Source organism: Notechis scutatus, chromosome 5 (assembly GCF_049901735.1).
Source record: "Notechis scutatus isolate UNSWTSFEM ecotype Mainland chromosome 5, rNotScu1.2, whole genome shotgun sequence".
Taxonomy (NCBI): Eukaryota; Metazoa; Chordata; class Lepidosauria; order Squamata; family Elapidae; genus Notechis; species Notechis scutatus.
Genome location: NC_142013.1, coordinates 6,762,080 through 6,782,010, shown reverse-complemented (window position 1 = coordinate 6,782,010; position 19,931 = coordinate 6,762,080). Strand labels below are relative to the sequence as shown.

General features: G+C 40.4%; 1 protein-coding gene across 1 annotated transcript in view; it reads left to right on the top strand.

Annotated features, from left to right (window-relative positions):
* The first annotated feature begins 2,410 nt into the window (after nucleotides 1-2,410).
* Nucleotides 2,411-19,931, top strand: part of LOC148130355 (uncharacterized) — a 69,705-nt gene continuing 52,184 nt past the window's right edge. The window contains exons 1-2 of the mRNA XM_087966091.1: nucleotides 2,411-2,711; nucleotides 4,529-4,735. Coding sequence (XP_087822217.1) covers nucleotides 2,651-2,711; nucleotides 4,529-4,735 — 268 coding nt within the window. The 5' untranslated portion in view covers nucleotides 2,411-2,650. The remainder of the gene's footprint in view (nucleotides 2,712-4,528; nucleotides 4,736-19,931) is intronic.

The window sequence follows — 19,931 nt, the reverse complement described above, 5'->3', positions numbered from 1 at the left end:
TGGCATTCAGCAAGTTCTGACCATTCCTGGAGAACCCGTAGTGGAAATTTTGAGTAGTTTGGAGAATCGGCAAATACCACCTCTGACTGGAGATTTTACAGTATCCTTCTCCTGCCACACCCACCAAGCCATGCCCACAGAACTGGTAGTAAAAACAAATTGAATCCCACCACTGACTCCAGGGGAAGGTTACTGCAAAATCCCCATTGCCTCCCCACCCCACTAACCTGCTTTCCATCTCTGTTCTTCTGTGCAGGGCATCCAAAGAAGACCCAGCTGATTAACTGGGACTCGGGAGGCGGAGAATAGATGGGGACGGGGCCAGTCAGAGGTGGGATTTGCTGGTTCTCCAAACTACTCAAAATTTCCGCTACCGGTTCTCCAGAACTGGTCAGAACCTGCTGAATATACCACCTCTGAGTCACATTCTGAAAATGCCTTCAGAAGTCTTTCCAATCCCTCTAGCTCCTAGAACTGAAGTTTTGTGTGGAGAGAGTGGGAGTCTCTTTATGTCTTGACTTTTAAAAAATTATTTATTGTACCCTGGGCAAGGTTGCCTCATGAATGCTAGGTTCCTCTTTACAGGAAATCTTCAAATAGAGACCAAAGAGCCACCTGTCTAAATAATTTAGTTGCTATGGGCATCTTGCAACTCCAGGATTCCATGATATTTTCAGCTTTGGCGATGGTTCTCATAAAATCTTTGTATATTGATACAGATTTGTATCAAACCATTCAATATTTAACAGGCATTTTTGCTTTCCATGGTAGAAAAGCATCTTGACTCCTTATACTTGGTTCACCACTGGAATAAAATAAAATTAGTGAGCTGTTGCCTTTATTCCCCTGTTATTCAAAAGGAATGACCCAGGATTGATCAAAGTCCAATCAGTTATTAAAAATTGAGCAAAAATTGCTTGGGGCAAGGGCAAATACAATTTGCATCCAAGTTACCTGAATTATGCATGCATCTTATTGATCGGACTTGATTCCCCAAAGATCATTATCAGGAGTTAAAAAGCAGTCAGGGAAACTTTTTTGCCTGGTAAATGTGAACATATGCTTAATATTCAATATGAATGCCTATTACACAATTTTACACTGGGGTATTCTCATTTTATGCCTCTTTTTGCACATTGTAACTTCTTCTGTTCTCCCCTGTGTTTCGTAAAAGATTATATAGATTGGTTTTCTGATATCCATCCTTCCATTTTTTTTTTTTTTTCATTTTTCCATCCTTCCCGTCAGGTCCACCAGCTTCGGCTTGGCGCCTTGCTGGCCTTCTGCCATTGATTGGGGAAGAGAGGGGGAACAAACAGACAATAAAACTGCATTACTTTTATTATGGAAGGGGAGTTGAGGAAGAGCAGAATAGTTTGGAATCTGGTTCATGTCAGTGTGCTGGGATCTTCAAGGCCGCTTGCCCTGAGTATAGAATTTCACAAGCCCAAACACATCAGAGTTTCTCATAACATCGTGGCAGTGCCCTTATCACCCTTATCAGGGTGTTCCTGATAAGACTATGGGGGAGGCTAGGGGAAACTAGGGGTTTAGTTCTATATTAGTGCATGGGAATTTTAGATTCCTCTTGCCTCTCCTGCAAGCGGCATCTCTTAGTAAAAGCTCCTTTTCACTTCAAACGGAGTCGAGGGTTTTACTTTCCTAAGGGATCAGACTGGGGCAGGTCTGACACTTCCATCCTTCCATCTATCCATCCATCACTGTCTCCTGCTTATTGGCCCATCTGGCTTTCATGTCGAAGGTGGGATTAGAACTCACCATGTCCTGGTGATTGGCCCAAAGTCACCCAGCTGACTGTCATGTCTATAGCAGGTCTATAACTCATAGTATCCTGGTTTCTAGCCAGGTGTCTCAATTGCTAGACCAAACTGCCTCTCCTAATTATAGCGATAGCAATGGCAATAGCACTTAGACTTATATACCCCATTTACAGTGTTTTACAGCACTCTCTAAACAGTTTCCAGAGTCAGCATATTGCCCCCAACAATCTGAGTCCTCATTTTACCCACCTTGGAAGGATGGAAGGCTGAGTCAACCTTGAGCCTGGGTGAGATTTGAACTGCCAAATTGCAGGCAGGCAGCAGGCAGCAGAAGGAGCCTGCAGTACTGCATTCTAACCACTGCGCCACCGCAGCTCATATTATTTCTAATAACTCAATTATTTCTAATAACTCCCAAAAATTATAACTCCTTTGGAGGAGTGATGTCCCAGGAAACAGGTATGGTGACAAACTTTACTAAACTCATTTTTCATTTTCATATTTCAATGCCCACTTTTGATCGCCTGACCAAGATGGTTGGGCAATAATTTTTTATTTGTCATTTGTCATGAGGTCTTATTTTTGTTTTCTTTTTCTTTTTCTCTTCTCTTTCTTCCCATTTAGGTTTCTATTTCTTGGCTTGGACATTTGACCTCTTGGACAAATAACCAGTAAAGCTCAAAGCTTTGATTTTACAATCCCAAAACAAAACAGAAACAACAGAATAACAAAACAGAACCAGTGGTGATTTTCCAAATTGTTTCCTATCAGTTCTATGTGTGGTTCTATGCATGTGTGTTTCGTGCACGTGCAGAGGGCTCAAAAACCAACACCTCTCAACACTAGTAAGCTGAGCTTCCTGTTTGCGCATGCCTAACACATGCTTTGCGTGTGCATGGAGGGCTCAAAGACCAACCTCTGTCAATGCTGGTAAGCTGAGCTCCCCATGCGTGCGTGCCTAACACATGCTTTGGGCATGCACAGAGGGCTCAAAGACCGACCTCTGCCAACGCTGGTAAGCTGACCCGTTTTTTTAGCTCGGCTGAGGCGCGGCAGTCTGCTCTGCTACACATATCAGCTGAGCTAAAAAACAAGGGAATATAGGAGAGGTGACGGCAGGGGTGGGTGGGTGGGGCCAACCAGAGGTGGAATTGGCCAGTTCTCTGAACTAGTCAAAATTTCCGCTACCCGTATGCCAGAAACGGTCCAAAATGGCTGAATACCGCCTCTGAACGGAACAACAGAACAACAGATTTGGAAGGGAGGTCTAGTTCATTCCCCTTCTGAAGCAGGAAACCCTACACCATTTCAGACAAATGGTTATCCAATCTCTTCTTTAAAAACCTCCAATGATGAAGCACCCACAACTTCTGGAGGCAAGTTATTCACGGATGAATTTTTCTCACTGTCAGGAAATTCCTCCTTAGTTCTAGGTTGGATCTCATTTTAATGATCTTCCATTCGTTACTTCTTGTCTTGCCCTCAGGTGCTTCGGAGAATAGGCTGAAAAAGTTTCCTTCGTTTATAGCATTCCCCAAATAGCTTATTTCATGACATCTTTAAAATACAATAGGAAAAAAGGTTAGCTATCAGCAAATTCAACGTTTTTGGGAAGGCTTGTGAGCTATTTATAAAGACAGCATCAGTAGAAACGTTCTCCTGCTAGGTGCTGACAAATTTCAGACTGTTTCATATAACCCTTTCATGCCTTTCTAACACTGAAAATTTAGGCAGCGAAACATCTGCAAGGAAATAACCAAACTCAGAGAGCACCAAGGATTCCAAAGAACTGATTCCTATGTAGCAGAAACTCAGAGTTATCTCACAGAAATAATAAGCTGGAAACAACAGAATAAGAGAATTGGAAGAGACCATGAAGGTCTTCTAGTCCAACCCCCTGCTTATGCTGATACCACTCTATAAAGCCTTAGTAAGACCACACCTAGATTACTGCATCCACTTTTGGTTACTACACTAAAAAAAAAAGATGTTGAGATTCTAGAAAGAGTGTAGAGAAGAGCAACAGGATGATTAGGGGACTGGAGGCTAAAACATATGAAGAACGGTTACAGGAACTGGGTATGTCTAGCCTTCTCATCACTCCTTATCGCCCATCCCCTCCCACTTGTGACTGTATGACTGTAACTTTGTCGCTTGTATCCTTACAATTTGTATTGACTGTTTCCTAGTATGATTTGATTGCTTATTGTACCCTATGACTATTTTTAAGTGTTGTACCTTATGATTCTTGATTCGTGACGAATGTCTCTTTTCTTTTATGTATACTGAGAGCATTTGCACCAAGACAAATTCCTTGTGTGTCCAATCACACTTGGCCAATAAAAGAATTCTAATTCTAGTGAAGAGAAGGACCAGGGGAGATATGATAGCAGTCTTCCAATATTTGAGAAAGGGGTCAAGCTATTTTCCAAAGCACCTGTAGGCCAGACAAGGAATAATGGATAGAAACTGATCAAGGAGAGATTTAACCTGGAAATAAGGAGACATTTTCTGACAGTGAGAACAATCAACCCCTGGAACAGAAGTTGCCTTCCGGAAGTTGTGGGAGCGCCATCACTTGAGACTTTCAAGAGGAGATTGGACTACCATTTATCAGAATGGTGTAGGGTCTCCTGCTTGGGTGGAGGGGTTGGACTAGATGACCTACAAGGTCCCTTCCAACTCTGTTCATCTGTCACTGTCAGATTAGCTCAAATGTGTGACTCATCTTTCTTATTGTCTCGTAGTTCACCTGGCTGCCATGGAAGGCCACCTGCACTGCTTTAAATATATGGTGAGCAAAATGCCCACGTTGGTCCACTCCTTGAAAGCCCGGAATGACCACGGTGAGACTCCATGGGATCTGGCCACGAGGTTCTACAAGGAAAACATCCTGGTGTACATGGACAGTCTAGAGGAGGAGGAGGATGACTCATCATTGGACGAGGAAGAAAGTAGGTGGATGATGAGCAAAATTGTGGAAGGGAGGGAAATTTTGAGGGTAGGGGTTGTTGTTTTTTGTTCTTCTCAAATGCAGTTTTCTCACTTTTATTAGAACCTGCAACACACAGGATGCAGGTTTTGTTTTAATTAAAGAAAAGACTGCAAAGAAGTAAGTCCTAGTAAGGACACATCTGGAATACTGCCTCCACAGTTCAACCCTGAGTTACAAAGGCCAGACAAGGAATAATGGATGGAAACTGAACAAGGAGACACTCAACTTAGAAATAAGGAGAAACGTTCTGAAAATAAGAACAATCAACCCATGAAACAACTTTCCTTCAGAAGTTGTGGGAACTTCATCCCTGGAGGCTTTCAAGAAGAGACTGGACTGCCATTTGTCAGAAATGGTGTAGGGTCTCCTGCTTGGGTGAGGGGTTGGACTAGATGACCTACAAGGTCCCTTCCAACTCTGTTAATCTGTATAAACAGACAAATGGTTGTCCAGACTCTTCTTAAAAAGTTCCAGTGTTGGAGCAACCACAACTTCTGAAGGCAAGTCCTTCCACTGGTTAATTGTTCTGTCAGGAAACTTCTCAGTTCTAGATTGCTTCTCTTCTTGATTGGTTTCCATCCATCACTTCTTGTCTTGCCTTCAGGTGTTTTGGAGAATAGCTTGACCCCCCTCTTTTTTGTGGCAGCCTCTCAAATATTGGAAGCCTGCTATAATGTCACCCTGAGTCCTTAGTTTTCATTAAACTAAACATACCCAATTCCAGCAACCGTTCTTCATATGTTTTAGCCTCCAGTCCCGAATCATCCTTGTTGCTCTTCTCAGCCAGATGTCAGGCAGAAACCTTTGATCCACAACAGCGTCAAGGAGAAAATTTGGCAGGTCTAGATCCACCAGGAAAGGCCAAAGTTGAGGCAAGCCAAGGATCAAAGACATGTCAAAGCAGAAAGTGAAGCACAAACCAACCCCCTGGATTTGAAGTTCCTAACCCAACTTTTTCATACGCTTCCGAAAAGAACCTCTTCATTTTTTTTTTATTTTTTTTAAAATAGCCTTTGCTAAACTCGATTTGATTCTCCTGCTGAAAGAAGTGAAGGCTTTTGGCAAGACTTGTAGGTTCAAATTGACTTTATAAAGCATCGGAGGGATCTATTATTGAAAGGCCGGGAGTAACCAGAGCTGCCATGGTTAATTCTGTGGAGGCGAATTGCTGATTTTGGCCAGCTAAGGAGGAGACGCTTCTTATAATTAGCTTTCATTTCATACTGAATGGCACAAACTAGAGATGAAAACTCCATCAGTGAAAGATACGCACCATAATTGCTTGAAAATTGCCAGGAAAGTGTCTGCTTTGGGACTGTTCCCCGAGGATCTCAGATCCTTTGAGGAGGAAGGACATTGAACAAATATAGAATTATAATTTTTAGTTTGAGAGAGGCACCGACAACCTTTTTTAAAAAAAAAAAAATCTTCAGAAATAATGATTCTTGGGAAAAATGGAGAATTTGAAATATTTGAAATATGTAGGATTCCCAATCGCTTTATACCTAGTGAATATGGGAATATTATTTCAATGTCTACTTTGCCTCCCTGCCTTTTTTGGTCTACTTTGCTGTATTATTTTCTTTTTTTGGGAGGTTTAATTTAATAGAAGGAAATTATTTAGAATTTTATTGAGCTGGGTCATCATATGAAATATAAATGTAAATAAAGAAAATAGAGGAATAGAGAAGGTGAAGAAAAAAGCAACTGTATTTTTTCACCCAGTGTAGTAAAATACAAAATAAGGTTAAAACTAGCTTTTTACTTTTACATATTTAGAGAATATTTACCAGAGAGATCCTGGTCACGTGGATGGTTCTAACTGGAGCATTCTCACGTGCAGAAATGGAATTCTTGTCTCAGCGAGGACCCAAGGTCTTCTGAAGAGTACAGGGATGACTACAAGGAATGAAGGATCTTTTTTATGTAAAAAGTTTTTTTTTTTAATGTTTCAAAAAAAATCTCTTTTAGTGAACAACGTGGTTCCAGGTTTTTACATTTCCATACAAACATGACCTTAGTTACATATTTATCTTTCACATTCAATTTCATATCATTACATTTATAATTTCTATACATTTTCTCAAACATTCTTATTTTCTTCACACTTATTATACATATTTTCTATTCATATCTTAACTTCTTTCATGTTTTCAAATATTCTCATGTCTTCTTTACATAAATCTTATTTCTTTAAAAATCTTATTTCTTCTTCTGTATTCATCGTACTTATACTTTTATCTTTTATTTTTGACACATTTGCAAATTCATCGCGTACTCTTCGTTCATTGTTCAAAAAATTCCATCATAGTTCTAATAATTCAAAAATCTCCCCCTTTAACTACTAATTTGAGTGAACCACCCCTTTATCTTATGCATCATTCAATTAACTCCCCTTTGATCCACAGTAATAATTTATCATAGTATAATCATATTTTAATCCCCACTTTTTGAATTAATAACAATAATTTCCTAGCTACTGCATAACGCGTCTATATTTTAAGGCAGATTCCGCACGGTATTTTTTTTCCCCTTGGTTACAGAATGAAGGATCTTCTATTGTAGGGGTGTCAAATTCAATGACCTGCTTGGATCTGGCCCATGGGGCCATCTTGGAAACAGGGAACGACCGGCTCGCGGTGCCTCTGCCAGTGAAAACAGCAGAGGGCTAGCAAATCCAATTAAAAAGAAAACAAAAGGAGAAATGTTTCCCCTTTTTGCATTTGAGCCTCCAAGAAGGGACAGGAAAGGAGAAAGGGAAAGAGGAAAGACAACGGAGAAGAAGGAAAGATGGAGTGAGAGAGAGAGCAAGGAAAGAAAAATAAGGAAAGAGGGGAAAGTAGGCAAAAGGAGAATGAAGAGGTAAGAAAAAAGAAGAGAAGGAAGGAAGGGAAGTCCTGTCCTAGCACTTGGCTACCAGCAGACAGCACATTTCTTCTGGAGGACAAGGGTTTGGTGCTCTCCCTAGTCATGCCTTCCTCCACTGGAGACAATGATTCCTCCCAGCCCCACTTGGGCCACCACAGGTGCCCCCGAAATGAGTGATGTTAAGTGGGCCATGCCTACCCCACCCATGACCATCCAGTCCCCCTGAGATCAAACACAACCCTGATGCAGCCCTCAATGAAATCGAGTTTGACACCTTTGTTCTATTGGGTCTTAGTCAGAGGTCGTATTCAGCAGGTTCTGACCAGTTCTGGAGAACCGGTAGCAGAAAATTTGAGTAGTTGGGAGAAGCGGCAAATCCCACTCTGATTGGCCCTGCCCCCATCTATTCTCTGCCTCCCGAGTCCCAGCTGATCGGCTGGGTCTTCTTTTGTTGCCCTGCACAGGAGAACGGAGCTGGGAAGCAGGTTAGTGGGATGGGGAGGGAATGGGGATTTTGCAGTATCCTTCCCCTTGGAGTGGGGAAGGAATGGTGTTTCGCAATATCCTTCCCCTGCCACACCCATCAAGCCATGCCCACCAAGCCACACTACGCCCACCGAGCTATACCCACAGAACCGGTAGTAATTTTTTTTGAATCCCACCACTGGTCTTAGTGGCTAAAGTGTGTATTTTGGTATCATGTGTCATAGATTTCAGAAATCTATTAAACAGCACTTTTCAGTTTGGCTAGAAGTTCTGGGAACCGCTGTCTTTTTAGGAATGTATTTATTCCGCACATTTATCTCATTTCTCCCCAGGAAATCAAGAAATTCAGCAGTCATTGTTTCCTTGACAAGATAATCATTATTTTTTAGTGTAGGCTGGTCTACATGCCAGTAATCTTTATAGCTGAGCGTGGAGTTCACCCTGTCAAATGACAACAACCACACAACAACACCACAACCTTCCTCCCAGAGAGGGAAAGTGATTAAGATAGAAGAATTCAGGTGAAATAAAATTACTGTATATACTCGAGTATAAGCCTAGTTTTTCAGCCCATTTTTTGTGCTGAAAAAATCCCCCTCGGCTTATACTCGAGTCAGATTCCCCTCTGAAAAAAATAATGGTGTGGAGTCGCGGCCTCCGGCGGCAGCGACTCCCAACAGCCTAGCCGGGAAGGGAAAGGCAAAAAGCGCTTTGCCTTTCCCTTCCCGAGGCGGCGGGACTGGGGCCGCGCCGGCGGTAGCGACTCCTGACTCAGGGGGCCTCCGAGGGAGGGGAAGAGAGTGACTCCTGCCTCCCGCTGTCATCATCATCTTCTTCTTTTGGGTTAGTGAATCAATTAAACCTTTCATGATAGTGAGATCGTTTCCCAAATTAATTATTTTTATTTTTGAAATTTACCAGTAGCTGCTGCATTTCCCACCCTCGGCTTATACTCGAGTCAATAAGTTTTCCCAGGTTTTTTTGTGTAAAATTAGGTGCCTCGGCTTATATTCGGGTCGACTTATACTCGAGTATATACGGTAGTCTTGTCAAATTAGTTCTTCTTGTCTTTTTTTTTTTTTTAAATCTTTCCACAACTGGTTAATCCTAACTGGGCATGTGATTTAATATTTATTTGCTACCCTGATGAGCTACCTGATTCCTGGTCCTTTACAATATACAGGTAGCCCTCGACTTACGACTGTTCATTTAGTGACCGTCTGAAGTTACAATGGCATTGAAAAATTTGAGCTATGACCGTTTTTCACACTTACACACATTGCTGGAGTCCCAAGGTCACGTGGTCAAAATTCGGACCCTTGGCAACTGGCCCATATTTATGATGGTTGCAGTAACTGGGGGTCGTGGTTCCCTTTTGTGACCTTCTTACCAGCAAAGTCAATGGGGAAGCCCGATTCATTTAACGACCATGTTACTAACTTGACCACTGCAGTGATTCACTTAACAACTGTGTAAATGAAGGTTGTAATATGGGGCAAAATTTAGTTAACTGTCTTGCTTAACAATGGAAATTTCAGAACTCAGCTGTGGTCTTATACAGGTCGAGGACTACCTGTATAAGAAAAATTTTCCTCTTCTTCCTACTTCCTAATCCAACTTAGTCTTTTTAATTCAACACTGTCTGCAGATAATTCATATTGACAGAGATTTCTATACTGTACCTCAACAGTTGCCCCTCAACTGTTCTGGTGTTGCTGGTTCAGTTATGGGCAATTTAGTTAGAAGGTGCTTACAGTATCAATAGCAATAGCACTTATATACTGCTTCATAGTGCTTTCCAGCCCTCTCTAAGTGGTTTACAGAATCAGCATCTTGCCCCCAACAATCGGGGTCCTCATTTTACCCACCTTGGAAGAATGGAAGGCTGAGTCAACCTTGAGCCAGTCAGGATCAAACTCCTGGCAGTGGGCTGAATTAACCTGCAATACTGCATTCTAACCACTGCACCATCAAGGCTCCCTCCCTCCCTCCCTCCCTCCCTCCCTCCCTCCTTCCTTCCTTCCTTCCCTCCTTCCCTCCTTCCTTCCTTCCCTCCTTCCTTCCTTCCCTCCTTCCTTCCTTCCTTCCTTCTTTCCTTCCTTCTTTCCTTCCTTCCTTCCTTCCTTCCTTCCTTCTTCCTTCCTTCCTTCCTTCCTTCCTTCCTTCCTAATAACACCTAGACTTATATACTACTTCACAGCCATCTCTAAGCAGTTTTATAGAGTCAGCACATTTGCCCCCAACAATCTGGGTCCTCATTTTAACCACCTTGGAAGGATGGAAGGCTGAGTCAACCTTGAGCCTGGTCAGAATTGATCTCCTGTCAGTGTGTAGTGAATTAGCCTGCAATACCACATTCTAATGACTGCGCCACCACATTCTAATGACTGCGCCTTCCTTCCTTCCTTCCTTCCTTCCTTCCTTCCTTCCTTCCTTCCTTCCTTCCTTCCTTCCTTCCTTCCTTCCTTCCTTCCTTCCTTCCTTCCTTCCTCTCCTCCTTCCCAATAGACTTTTATACTGCTTTGCTGTGTTTTTCAGCCCTCTCTAAGCAGTTTACAATGTCAGCCTCTTGCCCCCAACAATCTGGGTGCTTATTTTACCCACCTCAGAATAGAATAGAATAGAATAGAATAGAATAGAATAGAATAGAATAGAATAGAATAGAATAGAATACTTTATTGACCAAGTGTGATTTGACACACAAGGAATTTGTCTTGGTGCAAATGCTCTCAGTGTACATAAAATAAAAGATACATTCGTCAAGAGTCAGGAATCATAAGGTACAATTTAATGATAGTCATAGGGTACAATCAACAATCAAATCATACTAGGAAACAGTCAATATAAATCGTAAGGATACAAGCAACAAAGTTACAATACTACAATCACAAGTGGGAGGGGATGGGTGATAAGGAGTGATGAGAAGATTAACAGTAATAGTAGTGTACACTTTGTAAATAGTTGAACAGTGTTGGGGGAATTATTTGTTTAGCAGAGTGATGGCGTTCGGGGAAAAAAACGGTCCTTGTGTCTAGTTGTTCTGGTGTGCAGGGCTCTATAGCGTCGTTTTGAGGGAAGGAGTTCAAACAGTTTATGTCCGGGATGTGAGGGGTCTGTAAGTATTTTCACAGTCCTCTTTTTGACTCGTGATGTATAATGCAGTGTAGTGCAGTAGAATGGAAGTCTGAGTCAACCTTGACCCAGTCAGGATCGAACTTCTGGCAGTGAGCAGAGTTAGCCTGCAATACTGCCTTCTAACATTATTTGTTGATGGCCAGGTTTTTATAGGCAGGGATTCTGTTGCTTGTACTTTCTTCTTTAAAAATAGTTCAGAAGTTATCCTTTTCCTTCTCGTCGCCAGTCAACATTGAAAATATGCAAACAGATGGTTCTCCGTGAAACTGGGCAGATGACAACTTTCAAGTAAGTAGTGTTGGGAGATTTCTTTGCGATGTTTGGGGACAGACAAGACAGCTGTCCCCAAATATCTTAATTACAGCATTTACAAAGTTCTAATTAATATAATGTTATTTTTATGATTATATTAATGCGGCATCCATTAGCACACTTATTCACTTTGCAGGTTATATTTGGAAACTCAAAATAAGCTGATGGAAAGTACTAATGGAGCATAGAATTTTTGGCAGTTGGCAGAAGCCATGATTTTCAACTTTACCTTTTGAGAGAGAAAAACCATCCCCAATGAATTTCACATTATAAATCTTCCTTCCTCATATCTGTTATAGATCTTTGCGAGCCAATATATACCTCGCAATAGACAGCACCTGACAGATTGGCCTGGGACAGGCAGATTCTAAATCCTGAACACACTGGGATGCACTCATAAAAGCAATCTATGCATTGGGGGAAAAAAAACACGAGCATGGATTTGTGTGATGAAAGAAAAGGATTAATGTTAGGCTTGTGGGGGGTGGGGTTGGAGTGTTTGGTGACAGCATGTGAGCATTCTTGAGAATGGGAATCTGATCTGAGTAATAGTTAGTGAAGCAAGCGATAAATATAAACAGAACAAAAGTTTATTTACAGGAAATAGATCCAATACACAAACCTGAGATAGAAGCTGGATAGACGGATGGAAGGGGGGGGGGAGAGGGAGAATAGATAGATAGATAGATAGATAGATAGATAGATAGATAGATAGATAGATAGATAGATAGATAGATAGATTCAGATGGATGGATGGACAGACACAGACAGAAAGATAGATACAAATTGATGGATGGATAGATAGATGATAGATAGAAAGAGATCCAAATAGATAGATGATGGATAGATAGATGATAGATAGATACAAATAGATGGAGGGATAGATAGATGATAGATAGAAAGAGATACAAATAGATAGATGATGGATAGATAGATGATAGATAGATAGATACAAATAGATGTATAGATGTATAGATAGATAGATAGATAGATAGATAGATAGATAGATAGATAGATAGATAATAGAAAGAGATAAAAATAGATGGATAGATAGATGATAGATAGATAGAAAGAGATACAGATAATGGATAGATAGATGATAGATAATAGATAGATGATAGGTAGGTAGAGAGATAGATACAAATAAATGGAGGGATAGATGATAGATAGATGATAGGTAGGTAGGTAGGTAGGTAGGTAGGTAGGTAGGTAGGTATGTAGGTAGATAGATAGATAGATAGATAGATAGATAGATAGATAGATAGATAAATACAGACGTAGATCTATTTTGACTTTTGCACAAATTGAACACTTATCAACTATTCATTAATCACTGCTCCTCTTTTTTCTGACTATTATACCAAGCCAACAGATGACACCATTGGTCTTCCAAGTGTTAGGGATATAGAAGTTTTCCTAGGCATTTATATCTGATCTTTTTTAAAGCAAAACATTACAATAAAATGAGAAGCTGGACAATGTATTGTTGAATCTGGGTTTATCCTCATACAGCAATGGTCTTATCCTAAACTTTCACAACCCAATTTATTCCATCCTCTCTTTTTATTTAGCCACTCTGAAGAGCCACACTGACAAAATTGTTTGATGGGGAGCAAACAAGCAAGACTGGGCCAGGAGTGATGGCCGCATCTTAAAATCATGGGTGCCTTTGATGTGGGCCGCCGACAATCAATGTTTTAGAAATAACAGAATACCTGAGTTGGAAGGGACCTTGGAGGTCTTCTAGTCCAACCCCCTGCTCAAGCAGGAGACCCTATACCATTCCAGACAAATAGTTGTCCAGTCTCTTCTTAAACACCTCCTGTGATGAAGCACTTGCAACTTCTGGAGGCAAGCCGTTCCACTGGTTAATTGTCCTCACTGTCAGGAAATTTCTGCTTGGTTTTAGGTTGCTTCTCTGCTTAGTTTCTTCTTACTTTCTTCTTGACAAGTTTGCTTCTTGTCCTGCCTTCAGGGGCTTAGAAATATAGGCGGACTCCCCTCCTCTGCATGTCTTAGAGATTATTTTCCTTGGGGACGTAATTACTCTCAAGGAGTTATGATAGGGGAGATTTGATTAGCTTCATCGGCTACTGGGGGAGGGATGGGGACAGGACATTAAAATACAATCTATGTTCCTCTGCCCAGGAGGTAATATTTAAAAATGTACGAGCCTCAGCTATCAAGGCCCTTTGGCTTTCTCTGTCATGAGACCATTGAAAAGCAATGGAAATGCTATTGATTTTCCGTTGGGGTGGAAACAGCTGGATGCCAATTGTCCATGCTTGTCGCTGGAAGAGAAATCGGACTAGCCAATCATACACTCACTCGGTTCGCTTGCAAATATGGCTCTCGCCCCCGACTCTCAAGGCCAGCTTGCTGGAGTTTTTTCCCCTCCTAGTCTTCTGATTAAATTGCTCTAAAATGAGATCATTTAAAGTGAGCTCAACATTCCTGGAGATCTTAAAGTGAAATGTGGGTTGATTTCTATATCTCGAAGGAGAGAAAGTTGAATGGGAATAACCTTTGTCCCAAGCGAGGAAGAAAGACAAAAATCATTCTGATTATTTTTATTTATTCTAGAGATAACTTTTGTAAATGAAGACTCGGTCATCCAGGCCAAACGTATCTAAGAAGGTTAAATCATGGCTATTGGGCCAAGGTTTGTTAATATGAGAAGTTTTGTGACTCACCCAAGTTAACTTCATCAGTCAAAATAAAGTAAAAAAAATTAGTTAGGCAGAGAATCAGAGAGTCCAGCTGCTATGATTTAACCTTTTTAGATACTTTTGTGTCATGCCCCTGTTGGAATCTGATTCCGAGGGAGAGGTGGAACAGCTGACAGGGAGTGGGAGTGTGGCTCCAGTGGCTGTGGAGGAAACTGGAGAAGGGCACAGTCTGGCTGGACAATCAGAGGAAGACCCAGGTGCACCCCGTCTTCATCCTAGGGCACGCAGGGAGGAATGGATAAGGGAGCAACGTGGGTTACGCGGGATAAAAAGGCCCTGATTCCCTTAATTAGCTGCAGCTGGGAAAACAGGATAAAGAGGGTGTTTGCACACAGCTCCTTGCTGGAAGGAAAGCATGAATTATTTTCGTTTGTCATATCTTATCTGAATTCTGGCGTCCTCCCAACTGTGTGTCTTTCCTTACGTTTTGAAATCTTCAATTCCTTATCTTGCCATGTCTCGTTAATTGCTGCAGTGTGGTTTGTGTTGGTTTTTATTTATAATTTATATGTACTTTGGGTTGGGATGGAATTCCTTCCCTTTAAAAACTGTTCTTGGGAGAGTTTTTTCTCCAGCCGATGATAACTGGACATTGGGGGCCAAGTTGGAGGTCTTAAAGGGACTTTACCTATTTTTGTGACTTTGTTGCTTTTGTGCCATGCCCCTTTGGGTCATCACACTTTTGGCATGGATGTCCCAAAGGTGCTTTTTTTCAAGAGGCAACTGGACTTTCTGTTTCTCTTTGAGGATGTTTCGTTTCTCATCCAAGAAGCTTCTTTAGCTCTGACCGGATGGTGGAGAATGGAAGGATTTATACTCCTTGCAGAAAGCTGGTCATTTGCATTATTTTTAGAGAGTCCTTGAGGCCGTTTGGAGGTTTATCTGTGTCCTCAGGGCCACCTGAGTGGTGCAAATGGAGATACCGGAGACTTCTTGGAACCATTTAACGTCTCTCTAAAAATAATGCAAATGACCAAGGGAAGCCTCTGGACTCTGGGGAAGGTGAAAAATTGGCCCTCCTGGAACTTCCGGTAGGCCACGCCCACCATGGCCACGCCCACCCAGCAACCGGGCAGAGAACCGGTTGTTGGGATTTTTGAATCCGAAATGACCTGACTGGCTGCAGAGATGGACATTGGCTTTCTGTCTGAGGCCGCCATTTTCTTTGCCTAGCTTCCAAATAAATAGTAAGAGCTGGATAATCAGGGGAAAGGACCAATGCGCGAATGCATAGGACCAAAAAAGCAAAAACCTGCTGCAAATAGTCCTCGGCTTACGACCACGATTGACACAACATAGTTATGTTATATAACAAATGTGGCAAGCCCTTTGTACTGCTTATTCCTTTCCCTTTTAGTATTAAGCTGACAATGGGCCACACAGTTTATGAGTTGTAATATTAGTACAGTAGTTAAGCCATGTATAATTGGCAGACTGGATTTTGTCATAGGTTTTAGTTGTTATTTATTATTTTATACTAGAATTTTTAATTGGATATTTACTGAGTGTTTTTATTTATTCTGGTCTCTGGTCAACGACTGTAATAAACTGAATCAAATTGAATTGAATTCTCCTTATGCACAGGTAGTCCTCGACTTACAGACCACGATTGAGCCAAGCGTTTCTGTTGCTACGCGAAATGTTTCTTAAGTGAGTTTTGCCCCATTTTATGACTTTTCTTGCCACCTTTGCAAAGCGAATCACTGCAGTTGCTCAATTAGTAACACAGTTGTTAAGGGAATCTGGTTTCCCCGTTGACTTTTGCTTGTCAAAAGGTGTTCTGACCCAAGCCTTGTTCAAATCAAAGAAACACAAAGTATGGTGTTAGGGTTTGGGAATTAACCCCTAGCAGAGTATTGCAGCAGTAGTCAAGCCAGGCAGCCAAAGGAGAGCGGAAGGGCCCCAGAGTATACACACACTGAACACAAACACTGTTTGTAGTTTAAATAGTTTTTAATCCAGTTAGAGTTTAAGCATTGTCATTCAGTCCATTAAGTCATTCACAGTATTTCCATCCAGTAAGACTCACTAGTATAGTCCAAGTTAAGAGTCCTTGCAATATCTTTATCAGCCGATAAAGATATCTTCTCCTCCTCCGGTTTCACTCTCCAGAGAAACAAACGCTGGATATTCAGCAAACAGTAGCAAACAATAACAGTTCAGTCTCAGGCACTCACAGTCAGTAATCACAGTTAGTCACAGCAGCACACAGTTACAGTTACAGCCAGTTACAGACAGTAAACTCACAGTAAGCTTTCCTGCTTCTAATGCTTCCTTATATTGTAACTTCTAACCGCACCCTTAATCGGCTAATTGCCTGCTGCATTGTGCTTAAAGTGATAAGCACTTAAACCATGATATCTAAGTTTTATATATTTATTCACCCAAACCATATTTGGTATCAATGTTATACCTAACATACTCCCCTTTTGGGTGCAATAAATATATAATACCTTTACAATCTTATCCCATATTTTTCACAACTCTCCTGGTGCTTATTGGCACCTTGGGCTTTAGTAAAATTATCAGCTAAATTGTCCTCCGACATACAGTACTTTAGCTGAATCATCTTACTTCTTACAGATTGTCTCACGTTTAGGTATCTTAGATCTGTATGCTTGCTCCTTGTTTTTACTCCAATATTTGTGGCCATTTGAATTGCTGCCTGATTATCTTCATGTATAATTATAGGATAATCTACAGTTATACCTATATCAATTAACATTTGTTTATACATTATTAACTCTGTACATAACAATGATAAACAGGAGAATTCTGCCTCCATAGTAGACAAACTTATATGCTGTTGTCTTATTGACTTCCAGCCTATTAATGTCTTACCCAGCATTATGGCTGTTCCTGAAGTCGACTTTCTAGTGTCTCTTTCTGATGCAAAACTAGCATCTGCATAAGCACTCAAAATTAAATCACCCTTTGGTTCTAAATACAATGAATAATTCATTGTCTTTTTAAGATATCTTAATATCCTCTTAACTGCAATCCAGTGTCTTTCACATGGTGCAGAATTGAATCTAGCCAACTGATTCACACAGTACGATATATCTGGTCTAGACCAATTACTAATATAACTCAAACTACCAATTAAAGATTGATAAATCACCTTATCAAACTCAGGGCTTTGTTCATCAGTGTTGCTAAACTCCTGACTCATTGGAGTCTTAGCTGGCTTACAAAGCTCCATCTTGTAATCTTTTAGCAATTTGCTTATCTTATCTTCCTGAGATATCTTAAAACCTTTCCGTGTTTTCTTTATATTCAAACCGAGATACTTCTTTATCTCCCCTAATTGCTTGATCTTTATTCTCTTTCCTAATGATGCTATTATTTTATTTGCTTCATCATTAGTTTCAGTTATCAAAGCAATATCATCTGTGAATAGTAATAATAATGATACTTTCCCATTTATCTCCCTCTTAAACAGACATGGATCGGCTAAACCAGCTTTAAATCCTATATTGTCTAGTTCCTTTACAATATACTGGTTCCATTCATAGCCTGATTGTTTAAGACCATAGAGACTTTTCTTTAACAACCAACAATCATTATTATCCTTATTTTCACTTTTAATACCAACAGGTTTTTTCATATAAATAATATGTTTTAATGGGGCATGCAAGTAAGCAGTTTCCACATCTAGATGGTTAACTATATAGTTTTTACTAGCTGCCCACACTAAAGCTGCCCTCAAGGTTGCTGCCTTAAGACTAGGTGCAAACACCTCATCGTAGTCATTAGCATTCTGCCTAAAACCTTGGGCTACTAACCTTGCCTTATGGATTAAATTACCATCCTTATCTGTTTTTACCTTAAATATCCATTTGCAGCCAATGGATTTCTTTCCTACAGGTAATTTAGCATTCTCATACACCTTCATATCACTTAATGAATTCAGTTCCTTATTCATTGCTGCATACCATCTTTCTTTTTCCTTATTAGGATACTTTTTAATTTCTTCAACAGAATTAGGAACTTGATTAATCTGGCACACTGTGTTAGCCTGGTACCTATCAGGCGGTCTAGATACACGTGTAGTTCTTCTGGGAATTACAGGGCTTACAGGAGGACTTTGTTGAACTATTACCTGTTCATCTTCCTCATCCTGTTCAGCTATTGAATCTGTTTCTTCCTTTATGGGCACTATTTCATCCTGTATTTGTCTCTTTACTTTATTTTTAAAGTTACAGGGATAACTAATGGGATTTCTATAGGATTCAATAATTACATCTTTATTGGCATCCTGTTCTAATTTCTCCCATCCTTCATGTTCTAGAAATTGGGCACTAGCACTACATAACACTTTAGATGTGCCTTTCTCCCAAAATCTATATGCCCTATGGTTTGCCTGATAACCAACGAAGAAAAAATCTTTTAGCTCTATGTTGCCCTTTTTTTCTGAGTTGTGCAGGAATATGCACCCATGCTGGTGCACCAAATGTGTGCAGGTAACTTAGATCAGGTTTCCTGCCATGCCACCTGGTGAATGGAATTTCACCTGTTGTTGTATTAACAACGTTGTTCAATATGTTATTAGCACACATTGTAGCCTCCCCCCACAAAGAATCAGGTAACCCAGAATCATTTAACATTGTTCTAACCATTGCCTGTAGTGTTTGGCCTCTTCTTTCAATAAAAGCGTTATGTTCTGGCCTGTATGGAGCAGACTTCTTATGCTCTATTCCAGCTACTTTAAGTCTGTTCTGGAATTTGTTATTAATAAATTCCGTACCATTATCTGTCACCAGGGTTATCAGTTGCCGTTTAGACTTTCTTTCAGCAAACCTAAGCCAATTGAAAAAATGTTGATATGTTTCAGTTTTGCTTTTCATTAAATAGCAAAACCCATATCTAGAATAATGGTCCATAATGCTCAGTATATATCTAGCACCCCCCATACTGGGTTTCTTTGGACCTATTATGTCTGCAAATACCACTTCTAAAGGTTCTTTTGTTTTGAAACCATTTAGCCTATTTGCAGGCAATACCTTGCTCTTATCTTCACAGCAAACATTACAACGCAAATATTTATCACAAGATTTTAACCTTATTCCTTCAGATAACTCAACTGTTCGTTTTAGCATTTTAAAATTTACATGCCCCAAACGCCTATGCAATAAATGGATACATTCATCATGAGGCTTTATATTATTAAATACAGTTTGAGCCTCCCCTTTCTTACTATTATCTAATACATATAATGTTCCATTTAAAGCTGCAGTTACCCTTTTGTTATCTTTTTCAATTATGCAATTATTATCCTTAAAAGTAATTACATAACCTAATTTATCTAATACCCTTACTGAAAGCAAATTAAACTTTAGTTGCGGTACATACAACATTTTTATATCCTGGTTTATGTACGGACAACGTGCAAAACCTTGACCTTTCGCTTTCAGGTTCCAGCCGTTAGCAAGAGATATATGTTGAGAACTTGTAGACATTTTTATAAATTTTGTCTTATCTCTTGTGATGCAGTGGGATGCGCCACTGTCAACCACCCATAAATTATTCTTCACATCAGAGTTGCTAAACGTGGCTAGTTCAAATGCTTTCTTTGGCTTTTTTACATTCTGGCTTTTTCTCTTTTTGCAGAACCTTGCCAAATGT